This window comes from Podarcis filfolensis (assembly GCF_964270895.1).
Source record: "Podarcis filfolensis genome assembly, chromosome: 3".
Classification (NCBI taxonomy): domain Eukaryota; kingdom Metazoa; phylum Chordata; class Lepidosauria; order Squamata; family Lacertidae; genus Podarcis; species Podarcis filfolensis.
This window is the reverse complement of record NC_139606.1, coordinates 59,357,354-59,378,872: the sequence shown is the minus strand read 5'-3', so window position 1 is coordinate 59,378,872 and position 21,519 is coordinate 59,357,354. Positions and strand designations below refer to the sequence as shown.

The 21,519-nt window shown below is 40.1% G+C and overlaps 1 protein-coding gene and 1 long non-coding RNA gene across 5 annotated transcripts in view; both read right to left on the bottom strand.

Annotated features, from left to right (window-relative positions):
- Positions 1 to 21,519, bottom strand: part of LOC310760040 — a 592,410-nt gene that overhangs the window by 502,195 nt on the left and 68,696 nt on the right. The gene's annotated exons all lie outside the window — the stretch shown is intronic.
- Positions 10,088 to 21,519, bottom strand: part of AKAP7 (A-kinase anchoring protein 7) — a 76,669-nt gene continuing 65,237 nt past the window's right edge. For 2 of the 4 annotated variants that reach the window (XM_083607800.1, XM_083607805.1), the window contains exon 8: positions 10,088 to 11,301. In XM_083607800.1, coding sequence (XP_083463926.1) covers positions 11,096 to 11,301 — 206 coding nt within the window. In that variant the 3' untranslated portion in view covers positions 10,088 to 11,095. The remainder of the gene's footprint in view (positions 11,302 to 21,519) is intronic. The other 2 variants (XM_083607801.1, XM_083607802.1) reach the window with 2 other exon arrangements.

Below are 21,519 nucleotides of genomic sequence, written 5' to 3'. Positions count from 1 at the left end.
GGAGGTGTCAGAAGCTGAAGAGGTAACAGGGTTTAGTGAGCAGGAAGAGTCTGTGGCAGAGAGCAGTCCAAAATCAGAGGCAGAAGCAGAAGCTGGAAAGGAGGGGGGCCAAGAGGCAGAGATGGTTCAGGCTGGTAAAGAAACCAGGGTGTCTTCCCCTCCTGCTGTGACCAGTTCCCCTCCCCTTTGGTCCCTCAGAACCAGAAGAGGTATGAAGAGGGAGGAGCAGAGACAGGCAAGGTAACAGAGTCTCAGGTTGCTTGGGAAGGACGCAGGGGAGGAGGAGACAACTGTGGGAATGTGAGAACCTTCAGTCCTCACAACTGTCTCATAGGGGCAACTTGCTGTGCTCACTAGGCCTGGCCTCCTGAGCCAACTTTAGTCTTCTTGAATAAAGAGCTAACTGCACTGACACTGTGGGTTTGTTTTGTTTTGTTTTGTTTGTTTGCTGATCTACTCCTAACCCCCACTCCTGACAGAAACTCAGATGCAATCCCTACTTGGCCATGAAGCCCACCAAATGGTACATCCCTCTCTCTCAGTCTCACTTCTCTCACATGACTCTTATGAAGGTTAAAATCTTGCTTCAAACTTCATGGGGAAAATGAGTAATTTAATAATTATCTTCAAAGGAAGTTTTATTTGTATTTTTGCATTCAAAAATCAAAGGTGCCCCCCCACCAAGTCATTCTTAGTGTAATTTAAAGGAGAATGTTTGATAAGAATAACTAGGCAGAGACCGTAACTCAATGAGCAGAGCAAATGCTTTGCATTTTAAAGATCCCCAGTTCAATCCATGACATCTCTGGTTTAAAAAAACAAAAAACGAGCTGAGGCAGGAAAGGATGTGGAAGACCTGGAAGGTTACAGCCAGTTATAGAGCAACAATCCCAGGCTAGATAGGCCACAAGACTGATTCATTTAACAAAGCTTCATATTTCCCAGTCAGGGTTTTCACAGCAACCTAGCAGCTTAGTGCCCCTGGAATCGGAGAACTGACTATATAATGCACATTTATTATCTGTATAATTTATCGAAGGATGAAAACATTTCTGAACAGTAATCTTTGGGATTTTGAAATAGTGGTACCCATGACAACTGGAGCACTTTCCCATTTGTGTTATTATGCATTGCTACATACATCGCTAAGAGTCATGCCTTAGTACAGTAATTCTCAAATTGTTCCATGCTACAATACCATGAGGGAGTTGCTGGGAAACACCTGCACTCTGTGCCCGTGGGGAAGGAAAATTTATTTAAAATCCTATACTGATGGCACTGTAACTCAATCTGGGTTTTTAGGGTGAGGAAGGAGGCTCATAATTGTATTAGAGAGGGTGCCTTATGTGGTGGAACTGTCCAGTGGTGGAGTAGTTTTGGAACACTATCTTACATGAAGTTTCATTGATAATAAATGCACAAAAGACTGCTTATTTTTGTGGTTTAAGGACACAAGTGCCCTATAGTTACTGGAGCATTAAAAAACTGGGTCTGACAACTGGTGGGTGGATTGCTGGTCAGAAAGCAGTTCTCTTGTCTTATTGGACATATAGAAAATCTGACTTCTAAATTTTGCAGGATATTTTGCTCTCCTGTGGCGATATGGAGGGGAAGTTGTAAGCAAGCACAATTTGTGGCATTGCACATTATCATCCCTGATCACAAGGTACAATACCCCAGGTGTGTGGAGCTTGAGTCAATATGAGATAGCTTTAATTCTGATCCTAAAATGGCATATCATTCTCTAATTGCATCTTGCAACTGCTTGCAAACATTTTTATGCAGTTGTTGTCAACCATCCAGATCTAAAATCCTTTCTAGTTCCTGTTTCCTCTGAGTAGAGTGGGGCTGGTTTCTAAGCAGCTGTTTGCCATAGCTGTTGCAGAGAAATGTGATTCCCAAGAGTCAAAATTATAAGGCATGTATTTGAGACACATGCACCAATATTTTGAGTCAGGAGATAAGTCTTAGGAAAGTCTTCTTTCTGTATATTCACTGAAAACTTGTTCAAACATAGCGGCAGAAGAGAACTGGTTATAATTCTACAGCATCCCAAAACAAATGTAAGATAATTTATTCAGTACTCATGTTCCCTCTTGAAAATGGCTATGTGTGGACCAAGGAATGAGGAGGTAGCACTTCAAGAGTGGAAACAAGATCAAAATCATTACTGAGTAGGCCACTTCACCTTCATAAATATGAAAGAATACACATATTTTCTCCGAAGAATAAGAAAGGAACTGCCATGTGAAAAAGCAAGTCCCAATGCAATTATTTATTTTTGTATATTCTTTGATACTGAGGCCTACTTCCTACTAGTGAGGTAAATCTGTGTCTTGGCTGTACTGCTTTAGACTTCAAGGGAAAGTAGCAAAATGCTGCATATAAATAAATACCAAACTTTTTAAACAAACTTTCACAAATAAAACTAATTATCAGGGATAAGAGTTCTAGATTAGCTTTCTCCTTGGCATGTTACGTTTTCTATGTACTGGGATATTTATTTATTTACATGAAGGAGCATTTAGTCACGTGACATTGCTCCACACCTACACTAGGTAGTGATACATCTCAGATACGTAGTACCTGATGACTGCCAAAAGTACCTATATTTTAAGATATATGTCATAGGGTTGAACAATGCAAATACTGTTCATTTGACCTTTGTCAAATGATGTTTGGGCCATGATTCTGTCCGGCCATGTTTACAATTCAACCTGTTTTGCACATAATCAGTCTGCCCTCTTCCAACTTGGCAGCTGAGGGCTTTGTGTAATGAGGGGTTTTACTTCTGCACTGTTCACAAAACACACACTTAATTCTCCATGGCAACCATCCAGTCATCCGATACAGGCACCATCCCACACAAGTGTTTACTAGAAATATGAAATGCTTTGATGAAAATTACCTTGGGTAGCAGAGAACCAGCAGGAAGCCACCAGTGAGAGGAGGACTCTTCATAGCTTTTCATTGTGATCCTCAGTTCACACAATGCTGGTCTGTCCTTGGATTGGTTTTGAAGCAGTGCACTGTGAATTGGATAAATGAGGACACAACTTTCCAGGCTGAACCAGAAATCTCATTGCCTGAGGCTGGCATCTAGCCCAGGAAGAGATGGGAAAGCTCAGTGGTAGAAAGCACATGCTTCGCATGCAGAAAGTGCAAGTCCAGTCACTAGCATCTCTGGTTTAAAAATGCACAAAAACAAGTAGCCGGTTTTGGGAAGTGCTGAATCCTGACCATTGGCCATGCTGACTGGAGCTGACAGTTGTCATTTTTTAATGTCTTTTAGATGCTCTGTTTTTAAAGTTTTTATTTTTCATAGCACTGCTTTGCTACTTTGTTGCTTGATGGCCTGGGTTGCTTTGGGAGGAAGGGTGGGATAGGAACTTGATAAAGAAATAATGGTGCACAAAAATTGAAAGGCACCATGTTGGATACCGCTGGAGTAGGTAATATTGGACTTAATGGGCAAAGAGTCTCATGCAGTATAAGGCAGCTTCAGCTGTGTGCTTTCAGGTGCAATTGCTAATTACGTATCCAAAAATGACAGTGAAGTGTTCTGAGGCTGGAAATGCAGGGGCAAGAGGTAGCAAGACAGAATGCATAAAGCCAATATTCAGGGACAAGCTACCAAATGGACGCAAAGGCACATAGTACAACCCTGATGACAAGTTTATCCGAAGCATCTTTGCAAGAGATCTTGCTGAGCAGAGAAGCAACAGATGGGGAGGTGTGCTTATCCCTTTTTCCACCGGCCTCTTTTCCTCCACTACCATCACCTCCAAAGCTGTTTTTCCCTGCACAGTTTGGAACTCCGGCAAAAGTGCTTAAAATTCCACTGAATTTTAATATGCAGTTTTCAAGTCAGGAAGCTGCTAATAGCAATAGAGGTCCTGTGGCATAATTATAATTATGAGTTATTTCAGAATGCCAAGAGTCTGTAGTACAATCCTTGATTGTCCACCTGAGACTGCAGGTAAGGGGCTACAGGTTTGAATGCTCTCCATGTGTTTTTGTGCCTGTGCACACACAAGTATGCAATTTCTATCTGCAGTTTGAAGAGACCCTGTCTGAGAAAGACTGACCTATGAATTATTTCTGCACATTTGAATCTGACTTCACACAGACTGAATCCTCTACACCAATGGCAAACTCCTTCTATGAGGTTGGACCCATGGGTATCCAAAATGGCACCAGCCCTTGCCAAGGAGATTATTAACAGGCTCAGGGATATCCCAAGTTTTGCAGAATTGCAGCAATTTTTAGTAAATAAACTCTCAGAGAGCAGAAACCTCAGAAACAGCCAAATGAGAACTGAACCATGTTTCGGGGACACAGAATGCCGATGGTTGAGGGTGGGACAGTAAACAGGGGGTAGGCAGGTGGAATGGAGACTAGCTGGAACACCAGATACAGGCAGTCAACCCTGCAACATTTTGTTATTGCAGGTCTTGCTTGTTGAACCAGAATTGATTATAGAATGCCCTGAAATTAAAAGCTTTAAGCTGGGCTCATTTCCTCACAGAGCTTCATTTTTTAAAATTTTCATGTTCATCTTCCACAGCGCAAGAAATTTGTAATGATTTTTTTTTTAATTTTGAAGTTAAATGTCTATCAGAACTTTTGAATTGCTGAAGACATGTAATGCTTGTTACCAAAAATAAAATGTATTATCCAGAATATGACTGGGAAGAGGAGAGGGCCTGTTATAAGAGGATAATTCCAGCTTATTATTCCTGTAGTATTCTCTCATCTGTAGATACCTTTTAGGGCTCCCCCCACCCCACTCAGCAGGGGTCTAATTGTTGTTTGGATGTGAATGTACGTTTTAGCTTCTCCAAAATTAGTTTCCATTCAGTACAAATGTTCTCATTAAGAAGACATTTAACATGAGAAGAATATAAATGAAGAGATTTCTGCTCACTAAGAAGGGTTTTTGTACTGATCAAAGGAACTGTGAAGCAATACACACTATAACACTTAATCTTTAGCATTTCCAGAGCTCAGAGCTTTAGTTCTTTAGTCTTTCTGCAATAATTAGATGACCTAATGTCTTTTTATAACAACCCCCATAAGAAACAGTGATCACTGTGGTATTTCATGAAATGTTAGTGTCTGTATGATGCACCCTGCCTTTTAGAAACCAAAGGACAACTTCGTTGTGAAGTGAAAGGCTTAATATAATATAATCTCATTCAAATATATAATATAATCTCATATAATCTCAAATAATATAATATAATCTCATTCAGAGTATGCTTCTTCTTCTTTTAAAAAAATAGCAGCTAAGTGTTCACCTTTGTGCATGTCTCGGGAAGCTTCTTTTTTCTTCCAATAGTTGTGTGCATAGTTCTACTCCAGCATCTCAGGACCTGAAACTGACTAAAACAGGATGTTGTGGTTAAGGTTTTCTGACCAGTTCTGCCTACAACAAGGTGGTCCCGTTGAAATTTTAGTTAATACAGAACACTCCTAAGCTGTGGTGTCTGTTCTACAGAGAATTATGGAGCAGGATGTTACAGCATCAGAGGTGTCAATCAGGTTGTATGGACAAGCAACACTTTTTAAAACAATTCACCTAACCGCTCAGCCTTGTCACTTCCTGCTATCATTACCCAAGAAAAGCAGGGCATGCAACAAATTGTTTTTATTTTCAGTGTTTAAAAATATTTGGGTCTGGGCTGCAACAGTATAAAATAATGGCTACGCTACAACTGCTCTGATTTGCAACTGGGCCTAGGATGCTGCCTTACACTGGTTCAGACTATTGGGCATCTAGCTCAGTATTGCCTACACAGGCTATCAGTAGCTCTCTGGGATTTCAGATGGAGTCTCTCCCAGTTGTACCTGGAGCTGTGGGGGATCAAACCAAGGACCTTCTGCATGTGAAGGAGATGCTCCACTACTGAGCTACAGCCTTTCCAACTTCCCTATTATGGCCTGGAAAAGAAGCCTTGGCAGTGGCTGCCATAATTTCCAAAGTGGTTCCCATATTAGCTTTCCATCTGCCTTGCCCTGGTGCCTTTTAGTGGCACAGTGGTGGAGGCAAGCCCCCAGTTTGTCTGCTCACTACAATAGACGCATGGAGGTCTATGCAGCTGAAGGTACTGTGCAACTGAAGCTACCAACCCATGTTACAAGCATCCAACTTGCAACTACTACCATGCAAATGCTTGTAATGGCAGGGGCACCTGGTGCCAACTCTGCTGACATTTGTGTGCTAGATTAAGACTGCTTAGGGACACAGGTGATGCTGTGGTCTAAACCACTGAGCCTAGGGCTTGCCGATCAGAAGGTTGGTGGTTCGAATCCCCACGACGGGGATTCCCATTGCTCGGTCCCAGCTCTTGCCAACCTAGCAGTTCAAAAGCATGTCAAAGTGCAAGTAGATAAGGCAGATGGAAAGCTAATATGGGAACCACTGCTCTGGCAGGAAGGTAAACAGTGTTTCCGTGCGCTGCTCTGGTTTCACCAGAAGCGGCTTAAGTCATGCTGGCCACATGACCCAGAAAGCTGTCTGTGGACAAACGGCGGCTCCCTTGGCCAGTAAAGCAAAATGAGCGCCGCAACCCCAGAGTCGTTCATGACTGGACTTAACTGTCAGGGGTCCTTTACCTTTTTAAGACCTGCTTGTCAAGGCTTTTTTTGAACTGATAACACAACTTTCTATTTTTGTAAGCAGCTGGATTGGCTCAAAATGTTTTTTTATGTTTGATTTTCAGTTTTTATGTATAAACATTTCATCTGGTCCTTTTTTTAGGTTACTTGTTAAATTATTTTAAACCCACACTGAGATATTAAGATGAAGACATACTTGCTTAATTGCCAAATAAAGATCCCAATGGAAATCCTATTTATATACATGGGTTCGACCATAGTTATTGCATACCCTTGGCTACAGTATTCCCCACCTATGGAAAGATGTTAGTATTTTTCCTCTGATATGTGAAACTGACCCAACTAAGCATTTGCATTAACTATAGGGTGCCATCTATATAACACTAAGAGTCACAATCATTGTTGTGTTGCAATCTAGTGTGGAAAGATAGAGCAATTCACAGAGTCAGGGTGGGGGGGAGGTGGTTAAGCAAAATGCTGTTAGCATGGGAAAGCTGTTGTTTATTCTGGTGTGCACTGAGGTTTTCAAGGCTGCATAGCATGAAATAAAGGGTTCCTTATTTGTGTGTGAGTTTACACTTTGTTATGGTTGTCACCAACTCACAGCATGAGTACAATAGAAGCATGCTTTACTTTGGCAACCAATCTCTTTGTCTTGACACCTGACCTTGGTACTGTGCCAAAACCAGACTAGTTAAAAGTTGCTAGATTGATTGATTGATTTACTCACCCACTCACACCCAAACAGCTTTTTTCTCTTTAAAATCTTGGCTATTGAATGTTGTGATGTTGCATGTTGCATGTTAAGAAATAAATGTAGGGGTTTTTTTCCCCATTCCCCAGAGAACTCTGCACAATTACATTTTCCCAATATTTATCTGAAACACGCTCACCATCTGTCCCCACTAAACTAGTTTTGCTGTAGTAACATCCTGTCATATTCTCTCAATAACCTCTAGTTTACTGTCTTTAGTTGCTGTTGGAGACAGGCTTGCTGCAGGTACCCAGGGATAAACTTAGCATTTCCATTTTAGTACAGCAATGCAGATGGAATATACTGGATGTTGAAGTCTTAAAGGTATCAAGATATGATACACCCTAGTTTCACAGGCTTGTGGATTTTCATTCTGGATAACCTTAGGCAGTATTCTTCTATCGTTCAGACAATGAAACTTTTATCATTTGTTTGGGGTTTTTTGTATGTATGCAGCTGGACAGAAATCACAGGAAATGTCGTGTAACCAGGCATCACTCTGCATCAAGGATGGCATGAAGATTCTGAGATGGCTGCAGCTTGCTCAGAAGCCATCAGAATGCAAATCAAAGCCAACAGACTGCCACACACCCAGTGTAAATCCCAGTCACCTGGTCAGTCTGGACCCTAAATCTGTTGCCGCAAACATCCCTAATTTCATTGTGAAATAGATTGTGCCTTGAATAACAATATTTAGAAGATGCAAGGATGAGCAACCAGCAACCAGAATGCACATTCAAAATATAAATGACAAGAACAAAATAAACATTATCTAAAGAGCTCTGCTTCCTTCCTTGACTGCTTGGTTATGGAAGTGAGAGGAAGTGAGTTAGAGGGTCACTGGTTGTGGGCAGATAGTATTACTGTATTTTTCGCTCTATAAGACGCACCAGACCACAAGACGCACCTAGTTTTTGGAGGAGGAAAACAAGAAAAAAAATATTCAGAATCTCAGAAGCCAGAACAGCAAGAGGGATTGCTGCGCAGTGAAAGCAGCAATCCCTCTTGCTGTTCTGGCTTCTGGAATAGCTGCACAGCCTGCATTCGCTCCATAAGACGCACACACATTTCCCCTTACTTTTTAGGAGGGAAAAAGTGAGTCTTATAGAGCAAAAAATACAGTATTTAGCATGTATATATGGATCTTTTCCAGAAGTATAATAATCAGAACAGATTTTCTTTGTCAACTATGGTAATTAGAATTAAAAATTGGTGTAGGTTGCTGAATCTTGTTAAGAGCACAAACTTGCCAGTGTTCAGAGTTGATAAAAATAATATTCAGATGTATCTAATTAATAGAACTATGAAGCTTAACACAGGACTTTTTAACACCTTCTCAAACTTCAGAGAACTGATTTGTACAGAAAAGCAGTCATTTTGTTCTTTGGGAAAAAATTAAGCATACTTCATGAAGTGATTAGATAAAAGATCATTCTGTTTTGTGGCTTCACAATAAATATTGAGACTGTTTAAACAATCTTGTTTTGCATGTAAACAACAGCAGAAATTATATTTCAATATCTATACATATGATTTCAAATTCTGGCTTGTTAAAAAAGTAGACATTGCCAAAACAAATACATACATAAAAGGCAGTATAATATAAAATGATTTCCTTAGACAATTTAAAATCATTTTTAAAAATCTGTTGGTTTGGTTTAAAATGTGAATTTATGGCTATTGAAATGATCTATTAAAGAACAAGGAATAATGGGCTTAAACCCAAAGACATATATGGAGAGGTGGCATAATAAGATTCTAAGTACTTTTGAATCTTACTCATTTCTACAGAAGAACATATTTAACTGGTGATGGCAATCTCTGGAACATTAAAGTACTTAAATTTGGCTGGGTTGTATCCTTTTTTCTTTCTTTTAGACCTCTGACATGCTGATTCCGGGTATCTGATAGATGCAAATTGCATAGTATTGTCTATGCAGAACCAACACAGAGGCTTGTCAACCATAGCAGAGGCTTGACAACCATATGTCAGGAGTGCTCTGATGGTGTTTCCTGCTTGGCAGGGGGTTGGACTCGATGGCCCTTGTGGTCTCTTCCAACTCTATGATTCTATGATTCTAACACACAAGACCAGCCTAAGTCAATAAATAATGATGATGATGATGATGATGATGATGATGATGATGATGTTTTAGCTATTTCTATTTTAGTTGTAATCTACCTTAAGTTCAATCAGAGGAAAAGAAGGGATATAATAATCAATCCATGTGGGACCTTCTTTTTTGCTCCTCTCTCGTTTCTTTCCTGCAAAAGTAATAATCCAGGTACTACTTCCCGCACTTCCAAATTTGTACTAAAATGCTGAAGCATGGCTAGTGCAAGAAGTTGCCACATATGCATATGTACTCACCCACTGACTTGCTGTGCCAGCAGTAGGTGGGTAAGGATGGGCCTAAACATGTCACAAACCATGACATTGCCCAAGCAATGCTGGGACATTGTGCTGGATTTCCATTCACTGTAAATATGCCAGAACAAACTGTAAAAATTAGGATGTCAATTATGTACACTGTTACTGAAGAAAAACAATGCTTAGAATAGATTCCCCCTCCTCTTGGGATCACATAAAACATAGGATCACTTAGAATTTCTCTCTCACACTGAAATATATGTATTCTAGAAACACGTGTTGCTGCAGCATATACGCTTCATACAAGCTGCTGCCCCACCTCTCAAACAAAACAACACAAATTTGGTAAACAAATACCATTCATTTAAAAAATGAAGTTGTAGGGTTTCACAAAACAGTAATTTATAGTTAAGAGACTGAAGGTGCAGGATTGGTGAAACTGTCCCAGATGCTGCCACTGACAAGTCCTTTTCCATGCAGTTCTTTGTGCATTTTCATACGAATCTCTGGACTTAACAAAAGCGCCTTTATCTGATTCAGTTTGGACAACAGGGCCAACAGTTCTCTGTGCAAGGCTTCCTTTATTACATCTGCTTCATGGCTCTTCCCTAGAGAGGAGGAAAATGATACATTTTTGCATATAAGTAATTGTTGCCTAAAATGTTATGGAACGAATAAAAAGAAATGCCATCGATTGGAAAAAAAACACAAAACGCTCTTATGCATCTTTTAAATATATATAAAAGGTTATGTTTAGTCAAAAATATAATTTAAGGGTGCAAATGTTACTTAGAAATGAAGCATAGTGATACAATATTCATGAACAATTCCCATTCTATTGGGTAACAGTAGCTATGATTAATATTAGTGGTGACAATTCCATTCAACAAAATGTCTTCTTTTGTACTTCAAGTAAACAGTTGTCCAGTTCTGCAAAACAAAAATTAATGGCATTGTTTCCAGTTTAGCTAGCCCATCTTCCATTGGCCATTTGTTTTGTATCCACAGGGCACACAAAGAAAGCAGTGGAGATTCATATATCTTTTCTGCAGCTGAGAACACAACGAAGCTGGCACTTTAGTAGTCAGATCTCTCCATCCTTCTGGCCCTCTCTGTCTTGCCGTCTTTCCCATCATTCAGTAGTTTGTTTTTTTATTCTTATCAGCCTTGATATTTGTTATCATGAAGCTCTGTAAATTAGCATCCCTCTGTTCAGACGAGGTGCCTGATAACAGACAATCACAAATCCCAACTCAAGTCAGCCAGGATAGCTCGGCAGAGCTGATCCAGGGAGCAGAGTCGTGGGTATTTGTAGCTGGATCATGCCTTCTTGGCCTCCTTCAAAGCACTCATTTTCTATTGTCATTCTCACTTTCCTTGCAATTGCCAATGGCTGCTTCCTCAGTTTTCACTGGGCTTTCAAAATCAGTCAGTCTGTTTTTGTTTTGGGTTTCTTCTAGGTACTGCTGCACCGCCTTGAGGACTGCATTCTCCACCAGCCTTTTGCTGAGGCTCAGCAATTCTGCATCATCTGGCTCTGCCCCTTTCTTTTCACCTACACACCACAACAGACAAAAATCAGTAAACCTGTGCAGGTGGGGAAATGGCATGCAGTACACATCTATTGGGACTAGCTGCTCAGCCTCACCTAGTTGTGATGTGCAAGCTCACCCAAAGCCATCTGAATGTATCTGTTTACTTTCAACTCCATGAAGTCCCTCTAAATGGAAACATAAAGAGGCTGCTTTCTCTCCTTTGTTTTTCTGTGCCCTGACCTTTCATGAATCTTAGTTGTTTTGTTGGCCTGTTTTGCTCTTAGATTCCTCCCAGGTCCAAATGCTATCCAAATCCCAGTTTACTCCTTGACAATCACTTTGAAACAGCAGCACATAAAACTATAAATCTTGGTGTGGTGAATAATCTGGGAACAGTTGACACTGCACTATTGCAAAAAGTAAGAGGGTGTGGCCCTGATCAGTACCCCATAAAGAAACTACAATAAATACTTTTAAAAACCCACAACCAGCAAAATCTGTGAATGTTCTACTGTGAATACATTTCTACAAATAATATATAAACTGAACTGGCAGCTAAAAATCCCAGAGCTCTTATCAGATTTTTATATTTCTTTCATATTAAATCTATAAATCAATGACATAATACATAAAACACCCTATTATTTACTTTCCAATATTTATTTTCTCACCAAACTGTATCTTACACATTAAAAAATTGAGAAGTCTGTTGAGCTCGGTGAATTCAAACTTGGCTATGAAACTAACAATACCGTCTGTGTATTTATGTTTTTCATTTTAAAAGGGGACATTTGTTTTGCTTTTTGATTGCTGTATTGCTAATGGGTTCAAAATCTCAGCTAAATGCATCTATTGTGGAGGACCACTGACTGCCTCTCTAAACCCTGGAGTGAGAGACAGAGGAAACAGGGTAATATGGCAACTGCAAGGTATATAAAAGGATACTACAAAAGACTAAAGGACAGAACAAACTTTGCTTCCATTGTGCATTTCTTATTACAACAATCTGAACTCAAAATGACTGCTTCCCTAGGTTTCAATTCTCTAGTGTTCCCTAAAACAGCTTTCTTGTGTCACCTACACTTTGGTTTCTACTGTCCTTACAAGGGGTTATAGCCAATGCTGTCCTTCCATTCATGAAAGGCTCTTGGATCCTGCAGAGGCTTCCATGATCAGAACAGGAATAGAGCCAATTTTCACACATTCCCCCTTTTCTCCTTTGTGCAGCCTCACATGCTGCCTGCTATGCTGTTCTACAGGGTCCCTCTACCCTCTGGAGCAGGGCTGAGATATATGAGTTCCAAGAACTGTTGGAGAAAGGGGAATCAATGAAATAGCTCTCTTCTTTCCTATCATTACACCTGGAGCTGGATCAAAGAGCCTTCTGTGAATACAAGGACATTGTTAAAATACACCCCAAGAAGTTCATGTACAGCCACTGGAGAGTGTGCTATATTCCTCTGATTAGATAGAGCAACTATCAATAGTAAAGTGATGCCGCAGCAGGAGAAATGGGTACTGGTAGAGCAAGATGAGGACAGTACAGCATGAGTTTGTGAATAACAGTTAATTTTGCCAGAGCTGGCACTTGCCCCACATGAATTGTTGAATGCCAGATTCCATGGTTAATACATGGAAAGGTTATCAACTGTAGACATAAGTTTTAATGTATGAACAAGGCTTTAAGGGTACTGGTTTTTTGGTATATCATTAGCTTTGGAGTGTTTGTCACAGTTCTTTAAAACTACGGCAATATAAGCCAAGTTAGTAGCAAGAGGTCCCAACTTACCGTAATATGCATTCACTCAATTCCAACATTATGCTTCTGGTTGGTAAACATAATATGCATGTTTTTACCACAAAAATCAAGGTGCTTATAATTGGGCAAAATAGAAAAATAATATTGTTTGAAAGGCAACAAGATGGATGCCTTTTAGCTGGACAGATTTAAAGAGATGCATATTATTATTATTATTATTTATTACTTAGCTTTTAGCATAATTTCTTGGGATTATTCAAAAACATGAATTGTTTTCTGGCTTGTTTTGTTTATGTATTCATTTAGCAGCCTTTTAATGTGTTAAGTATGCATACAGGTGCACAAAGACAATTAGCAGCAAATAATAATATATAAAAAGCCATGCAGCTGCTTCATACATTTATTCAAAGAACTCATATCAAATATCTAATGTATACACCCTCTTTATTACAAAAACAGTTTCTTAAAAGTGAAGCTCTTGGACAAAACCAGAAAATTCTTCAAGAGTCTTCTCTCAATTTTTTCCAGCGAGCTTTATAATGGCTGCAGGAGCAGAATCATTTATTCATTATTATTAAATTTCTATACTGCCCTAACTAGATAATATAATCACCAAAACTATACCGCCCTCAGTTTAAAAGGCCATAGATTGCTTAATCAGACAAAGGCCTGTATATAGAGGAACATTTTCCCCTGGCGCCTATTAAGAACTGACAATCCATCCTGCCCCATAGAAACAGTAGAATCTAAAACTTTGCTCAAGTTTGAAACTTTACTCCAGTTAAAAATAAGCATGGCAAGCCAGGGCGACCTTTGCAACAGCATCTTCTCCTAGTCATTGTGTGTTCTTTGTGTCTTTGTGTGCAAAAGCCACATAAAGCTATCTCATTATGATACAACAATATACACCCCAGGGCACATGATACCACAGAATTGTAAAGTTCAAAACAAGAGAGGACAAGACATGTGTAGCCTGTAGTCTGTCAACATTTTGAAGAAGAGTCTTGCTGTTAAAACATTGCTATGACTCATCCTAGAGCAGTAAGCTCAGCTATGCTGTTTTGTGAAACATCAAAGTCAGCTTAATTTACTATCATTCTCCCCTCCCATTTTTTCCTTCATTAGGAGCATGTCTGCACCAGCAAATTTTCATCTTATTTTACTAGAAGATATATTAAAGTGGCATATGCACTCTAGTCCAGCATCCTGTCATTGCCAGGTTTTGTTGTAGTGAAGTTAGAAATTTAAAAGGGTACATTCACAAGCAATTCTAAAATTCTATGATAGTTTTTTGTTTATTTGTTCATTTTAAATCTGATCAGACAGGAACAGAAGTAGTCTATGTCCATGATGGGTGTGCAGTAATTATATGAATTGCCCTACGCAATGAAACAGATAACAATGGGAAATTTAACAATTGTCACATAGACATAGCATTAGTGAGCCCACAGTCCATTAGATACACATTCTGCCAATGCAATCTATCCCTTTTTTAGAGGAAGCTGGCCATGTTGACAGGAACATCATACAAAGCCTTCTGTGTGCAGTAAGCGAGGCATGCAGCCTCCTGTACTCAACTTTATGTGGTCGAAATAAAGAAATTAAAATTAAAAAATTGTCCAGTAGCACCTTAGAGACCAACTAAGTTTGTTCTGGGTATAAGCTTTCGTGTGCATGCGCACTTCTTCTCGAAAGCTTATACCCAGAACAAACTTAATTGGTCTTTAAGGTGCTGCTGGACAAGTTTCACTTATTTTGACTGTATTATTTCACTTATTTTGACTGTATCAGACCAACACAGCTACCTACTTGAACCAACTTTATGTAGTAGAGCATGTAATTTGTGTGTAAATTGACCCCAAGGTAAGAAAAACAACATGAGTTTTCTTGATATTTTACTGTATATCAGCATATTGTTCTATTCGCCATGTGTTAGCCAAAGGTTCAAAATGGGTTTCCTACAATCCAAACAAACATACAAAGTACATGTGACCATCTGAAAAGAAAAGAAAAAAAGAGTACTATGATCTGATGAAGACTGTCTCCCCATGAAAAGATAATGGCAGCTGGACTTAGGAGAAAGCATACCACAAAAACTCAATCATGATTTGATTCATAAAACTCCAAATTTCCTGTTTGTTTGAGCCCTCTAATGCCTTTTCAACAAGTTGGCTTGAATCTACATCCTTTGCAGAGGAGTTCAGCACAATATGAGGAAGCAAATATAATAAAACTCCAAGCAAGGAATGAATTACAACAATGAACTGGAGAAATGAGCTTGGTGATCGTTCTTTCTTTGACTTGCAACTCTGCTGATATTTAAGCAGAGCAAATAGCCACACTGACAGAAGAGTCTCCCTATTTAAATTTGTAAATGCAACAAGAGTAATTGGTAATGTAGTACCAAGAACATGCGTTTAGAGCCCGTCCCGTCCAGAATTCTCTGCATTATCAGATCAAAATAGCAGCCTGAACCTAAAATGAGTATGGCAAGCATCTTTTGTTAGCGATTGGTCAGAATGAGATTCCCCCCCCCCCAGGTGCTAACTAATAATACAAACAGCATATTGGAGAGAGTATGGCATTAAAATGCAGAGGATCCACATGATCAGTCACTGTGCAGGAGGTGGGATGACAATGTGCCATGCTCTTGGCTGTGCTGGTGCTGCTGTTTGCTGGAATTGGGATGGAGTGGGGCAGTGTGACAGTGCAGGTAGGGGAAGCCCTGGGTTGAGGTAGTGATGAGCTCAGATGCACTGGGTAGGAGGACAGTGCAGCAGCAGTGCCCCAGCTCATGTGCCACAACTGTGTGCGTGTGTGTATTCTTTTTAATTTGTGAAGGAACTAAAAAAACTTTCTCCCAAGAAACATCAACCATTTGCCAGCTCCAGGCATGGAGGAAGGAGTCATATGAATAACAGTGCAGTTGATGAAGCAAAAGTGAAACTTCTCGCTGCATTAGAAGGGAAGCAACATCCATTAAAACATCATTTTTACTTCCTGGCCAGAATTTTACTCGATTTCAACATCAGTGTTTAGTCTTGATAACCAGGAACAAAAGAGAGAGGGCTCCTTCCTGTATAGCAATTTGGTAAAGGGAATTTCAATGGACACAAGCTTTTCCTAGGGCAGAGGTTGCTGCACTACAACTGCCACCATCCCTGGCCACTGGCCATGCTGGCTTGGGCTGATGGGAATTGGAGTCTTGCAACATCTGAAGGGCTACAGGTCAACCACTTCTGCCCTAGAGGGATGAGGAAACCTGCACCTGTTGACGCTCCAGCTTCTAAACATCCATTAACAGTACAGGAACTCGATATTCCTTTGTGTTCAGTCATATGCAGTGCAGTCCTATAAATCCCACAGAGAACAACATGGGTTATCACAAAGAGTGTGTGTTTCAGACTGTTGCCACCTCAGCTTCTCTCTCTAGGCCTAGTTGCCCTGAGACTGCAGAACTGAAAGGAAGTGCAGTCTCGCTCCATCCATCAGCCAGTGGATCAAGGGATGATGTGTTGTGTGCATTTTTACAGTAAGAAAGGCCCACATGTCCAGACCAGCTGATACTGTTGAGGTTATATAACTGTGAGAACTGGTGTTTGAATTTGCTTGCTTTTATCTTCCCTCCCCATTCCTTTTCCCTTTTGTATCATAGCTATTTGATGGTAAGTCTGGAGGCAGGTGCAATCTTTATCTTGCCATCTCTGCACAGCATCTAGAAAGTTTTAAGTGCATTATAAGTGAACAGTAATAATAAGATTACTCTAGCTATGTCCTCGTTCTTACACTAGTCTTGATCACCTAGTGAAGAAACAGTCCTAGGGTGGGATATTAAACAGACAAAATTTGCAAACCTATTATGTCTCAAACAGCCTTGGAAATAGATGTTCCCACAAAGAGGATTCTTGCCCAGAAAATACGTACGCAAAGAGCCTATTTTCCTTTTCTATCTAATTGCAGTGGAATGGCCTTTTGTATACAGTGATAAGGGGAAATAATGAATGAAAACCTTGAGCGTTACAATAACTGGGGGGGGGGGGGACTTCCATAGCAGTTTAAAAAACCAGCAACACATCACTCTCATATAATGGCCTTGAAATGCTTATAAATCATAAACAGGTTAAATGTTTTAAATAGACAGTAGAAAAGCAACATAGTAGGATTTAAAGAATTCTATGTACCATAACGGTTGGAATAATCCCTTTTTCTCTCTGCACTTTTCTTTCTCTTCTATTTTCTCAAGCTATATTAGCATACAAAATGGCACGGCCACACTCCATCTACTGCCCACCTTCAACAGTTTGTCACCTTTGGCCATAAAGAACTCCAGTTTCTAGCATTAAAGGAAACACTACTGCAAAACACATGCCAAGAGTCAGTATAAGAAAAGCTACATGACTGGACCAGACCAAAGGTCCATCTAACTGGACACTCGTAGCATGATGGAGATAAGGTCCATCTAACTGGACACTCGTAGCATGATGGAGATAGTAATATACTGTTGTTTCTCTCCCCCATGGCCATATACCCCAAACTGTGACTGAACGTAGAACAGCCCTTTGCCAGCATGGTGCCCTCCAGACGTTTTGTTAGTATATGTGCTGCCGAAGCGAGCACACCCTCCAGACGTTTTGGGCTACAATTGCCATTCGCTCCAGCTAGCTACATGGAGGCACCAGGTTGGTGAAGACTTATACAGAAGACCCATTGTTGACCATCATGTCTCACAACCATGACAGGCCTATTGTCCCTGAATTTGCTAATCCTTTTTTAAAGGCATCTATTGTATTGGCCCTCACAATACTGAACATACTAATAATCAATTCTAATGCTTTCTAAGGAGTGGGAATAGTGTTGCTTGATTATTCTTCCTACACAATTCATAGTTGTGTTCAGTTATAACTCTCCCACAGTTACAAAGCCCCAATAACTTCTTGTCTACTTGTATGTTTATCTTACATTTTCATACCACCCTTCATGGATGAGGCTCAAGGTTGGTGTATAAAAACAATATAAAATCATATAAAAACAATACAATGAAATACAACTCATATATAATAAAAATAACAGCACAACTCTAAGACACAGCAGGAAAGGCTGCATTACCATTTCTCACTTCCATACAAATCCCACTGTGGGATATCAACTAATAATTCTTCACACTAACCTTTCTTCAAAAGCCTGCTGGAAGAGATGTATCTTAACCTGTTTCCTAAAATAATATAATTAAGAGTGCCTGTGGACCTCAGTGGGGATGGAATTCTACAGGCACTGGGCCACCACTGAAAAGTTCCATCTCATTAGATATACATAAGGGTATTATATTTGCCAGGCTGTTTATTGCTTCCTCCCCTGCCTCCTTGTTGTGGTATATTTAGCAGATGTTTTCAGTGGAGATCTCATCTGCATATATTGTGAAGGTAAGATATATATATATTTACCCCAACATGCATCACTTTCTGACTATTGAATATATTGATAGAATATATTGAATATAGTCTACATTCCTATAGCCTTGTCAACCAGTTCAAAGAAATTCTTTTCACATTCTGTATGTCTACTTGGGTTCTTACCATGCTGTATAACTGGTTGACATATTCTAACTTTGATACCTGAGTGTTCACCTGTGACTCCAGGTTGGTTATGAATAAGTTCAAAATCACCAGTTTTACTACAGATTCTTTTCAATATCACACTGTATTCCATTGCCTTCTTTCACCTGTAGATAATTTAATAGCAAGGAAAAGTTTTTGTTTATGAATAGAGGATAAAAAGAATTGTTTTTGTGTGTGCATACTGCTGACAAGCACTCCTACTACAAGTCTATACTTACATATAGCTAACCACAAAAAATTATTTCCACACTGAGACAATTTACTTGTTATGGTAAATTACTAGCAATAAAGCCTTTGATATACATTCCCATCCACCACTTTTCACAAGGGCACTTAAATGGAATACAGAAACTTGGCAAACTAAAGAAAAGCCATTTCCCTGATGACACTTTGTTGGTTAGGAATACAACAAAACACTGCAGTCTTGCAAATACATTTTCAGCAAATTGCTGCCTACCTCTTCCTCCATTGGTTTACTCCATACTTCTCCCATGGCTTTCTCAGCTCCCCAGCATATGCCCTCTCAATCAGGAAAAGGCAGCACTGAGTTATGGTACCACCAGACCCTTCTCTCTTTCCCGCTATTAAGAGAGAAATGGAGAACTGGGGCAGGCGGCAGCCATAGCACTTCACTTCTGCAGGTAAAAGAAGGCAAGGAGAAAACTGGGCGTGCATGCAATGGCTATGGTGCTTCATTGTCTGCTCTTTCTGCACACCTCCTGTGACCGGTGTCCAGAGGAGCTCTGATTAGCAGGTGACATCACACATAGTCAAACGAGAATACAACAGTGGATAGACCTTTATATTTCCCCACAATGCAACAGAAGCTGAATCGTTATTTAACAGTCTTCAAAAGCAGCAGTATATATGCTGAGGCTGAACCAGAACAAAATCTGACGTCAGGTTCAGAATAATGGGTGTGCGTGCACTAAGGAAATGGCCTCATGAGCGCAAGTATTTCTGCTTACTTGATGGAACATTCTGCCCTCTTTTCCCCCATTTTGGAATTTTCCCCCACCCCCCCAGAGCCAATGTGGAGGAGAGTCCCATTGTACTAACAGGACTCACTGTTCTGGCTCCTGCTAGCTTAAGTTTATTAAGTCATGCTCGGTCTTTAAATATTTAATATTGCAGAATCTACCTGTCATTTCCCTTGTGCTCCTCCTCTATTTCTTTCCCTTACCCCCTTTTCATCCCAATGTCCTCTACTAATTCTAGACTTTTCTTAGTATATGTAGCCAAGCTTAGAATGACATACCACAATGGTACTAGTCTCCTTATCAGATATGCAAATCAGCATCATAATTTGGCCATTTAAATTTCCCCCGTCCCATGTGAACCAGCTGATTAGTTGAAGTGTGTCAAGCTGTGCTATGCTATTTCTTCCAGTACACTTTGCCCCTTGATTACTCCAGAACAGTGGCAAATTGCATGGCTGGAACACTGTGATGGAGTACATATTCAGATCCGTCAGGGATATAAATTTGCAGAAGTCTCTGTACCTTCCTCCTTACAGACACTTGCATACACTTTAACTTTCACTCTCATGTATTTATAGCACCAGCCCCAGTTAATGGGGCACTGGACCTGTCAAAGTTCTGTTGTGATAGGTTTGCTAGGCACTGTGAGAACAAAATTGCTTGTCTTTATGCTGATCTTGATGCCAGTGTCTGGGGAGGTGTTCTTATTAAGTTATGAAGGATCAGTTCCAGTTATGAAGGTCTGAGGATGTGGGCAAGGTGCTTGTGGCTCTCCATCCCACAACTTGACACCTGCTCATTTTTGCTTCTTGTGTAAATTGGGAGTGGGGGTGGGGCAGACTGGGCAGATCCAGGGAGAGTATGACCATGTTGCTCCTGCTGGATCTATCAATGCCTTTTGTTACTGCTGATCATGGTATCTTCGTAGACTATAATGTGAGCTGGAGGTTGGAGACACAGTTCTGTAAGTGGTTCTGCTCCTACTGGTCTCAGAAAATAGCACTGGGAGAAATATGTGTCCACACCCTGGCAGTTGCAAGGTGCTGCAAGACACTGTTTTATTCCCAATGCTAATTAACATCCATATGAAGCAGTTGGAGCATCATCAGATCTGAGGCACAGTGTCAACAGTATACTGATGACACCCACCTCTATTTCTCTATTAAACATGACTCAGGAGAGGCCGTGCACAAGCTGAACCAGTGCCTGGACTTATTGGTGATGGCCAATAAATTGAAGCTAAGTGGACCTGCAGAAAGTACACACACTCCCACTGTAATTGCCTTACCATTCAAGAGTATTTTCATTATTCCCAACATAGGTCAAGTGAAACTCATACTTGTTGCACATGGCAAGCGTGTAACTGGATCTGCATGAGTGGTCTTGCTAGCCAACATGGTGCCCACCAAAAGTTGTTGAACTACAACTCCCACCATTTCTGGCTATTGGTTGTGCTTGCTGGGGCTGATGGCATGTTAGTTCCATAACGTCTGGAAGGCACTGTGTTTGCTAGCCTTGTAGCAGACCATTATCTGATGTGAGTGTGCAGAGTTGGCTTGGGGGTGGGGTCATACCTTATTGTAAATTGCCCCATGGTGGGCAACTGCTTTATCATATAAAATTGTCCATAGAATTGTATCCAATCGTCCAGACATTTATATTATATTATATTATATTATATTATATTATATTATATTATATTATATTATATTATATTATATTAGTGCACTATTTCCCAAATGCTTTATAACTCAGCTAATTAATATTTGCTGCCACATGCCAAAATTCCCCCCTCTCCAAGAAGACCTCCCTGTCTTCTTTCACAAAATTTGCCTTCAGTGACATTTTCTCCTCAGCCTTTCATCAACCTGCCTAACTGTTAAT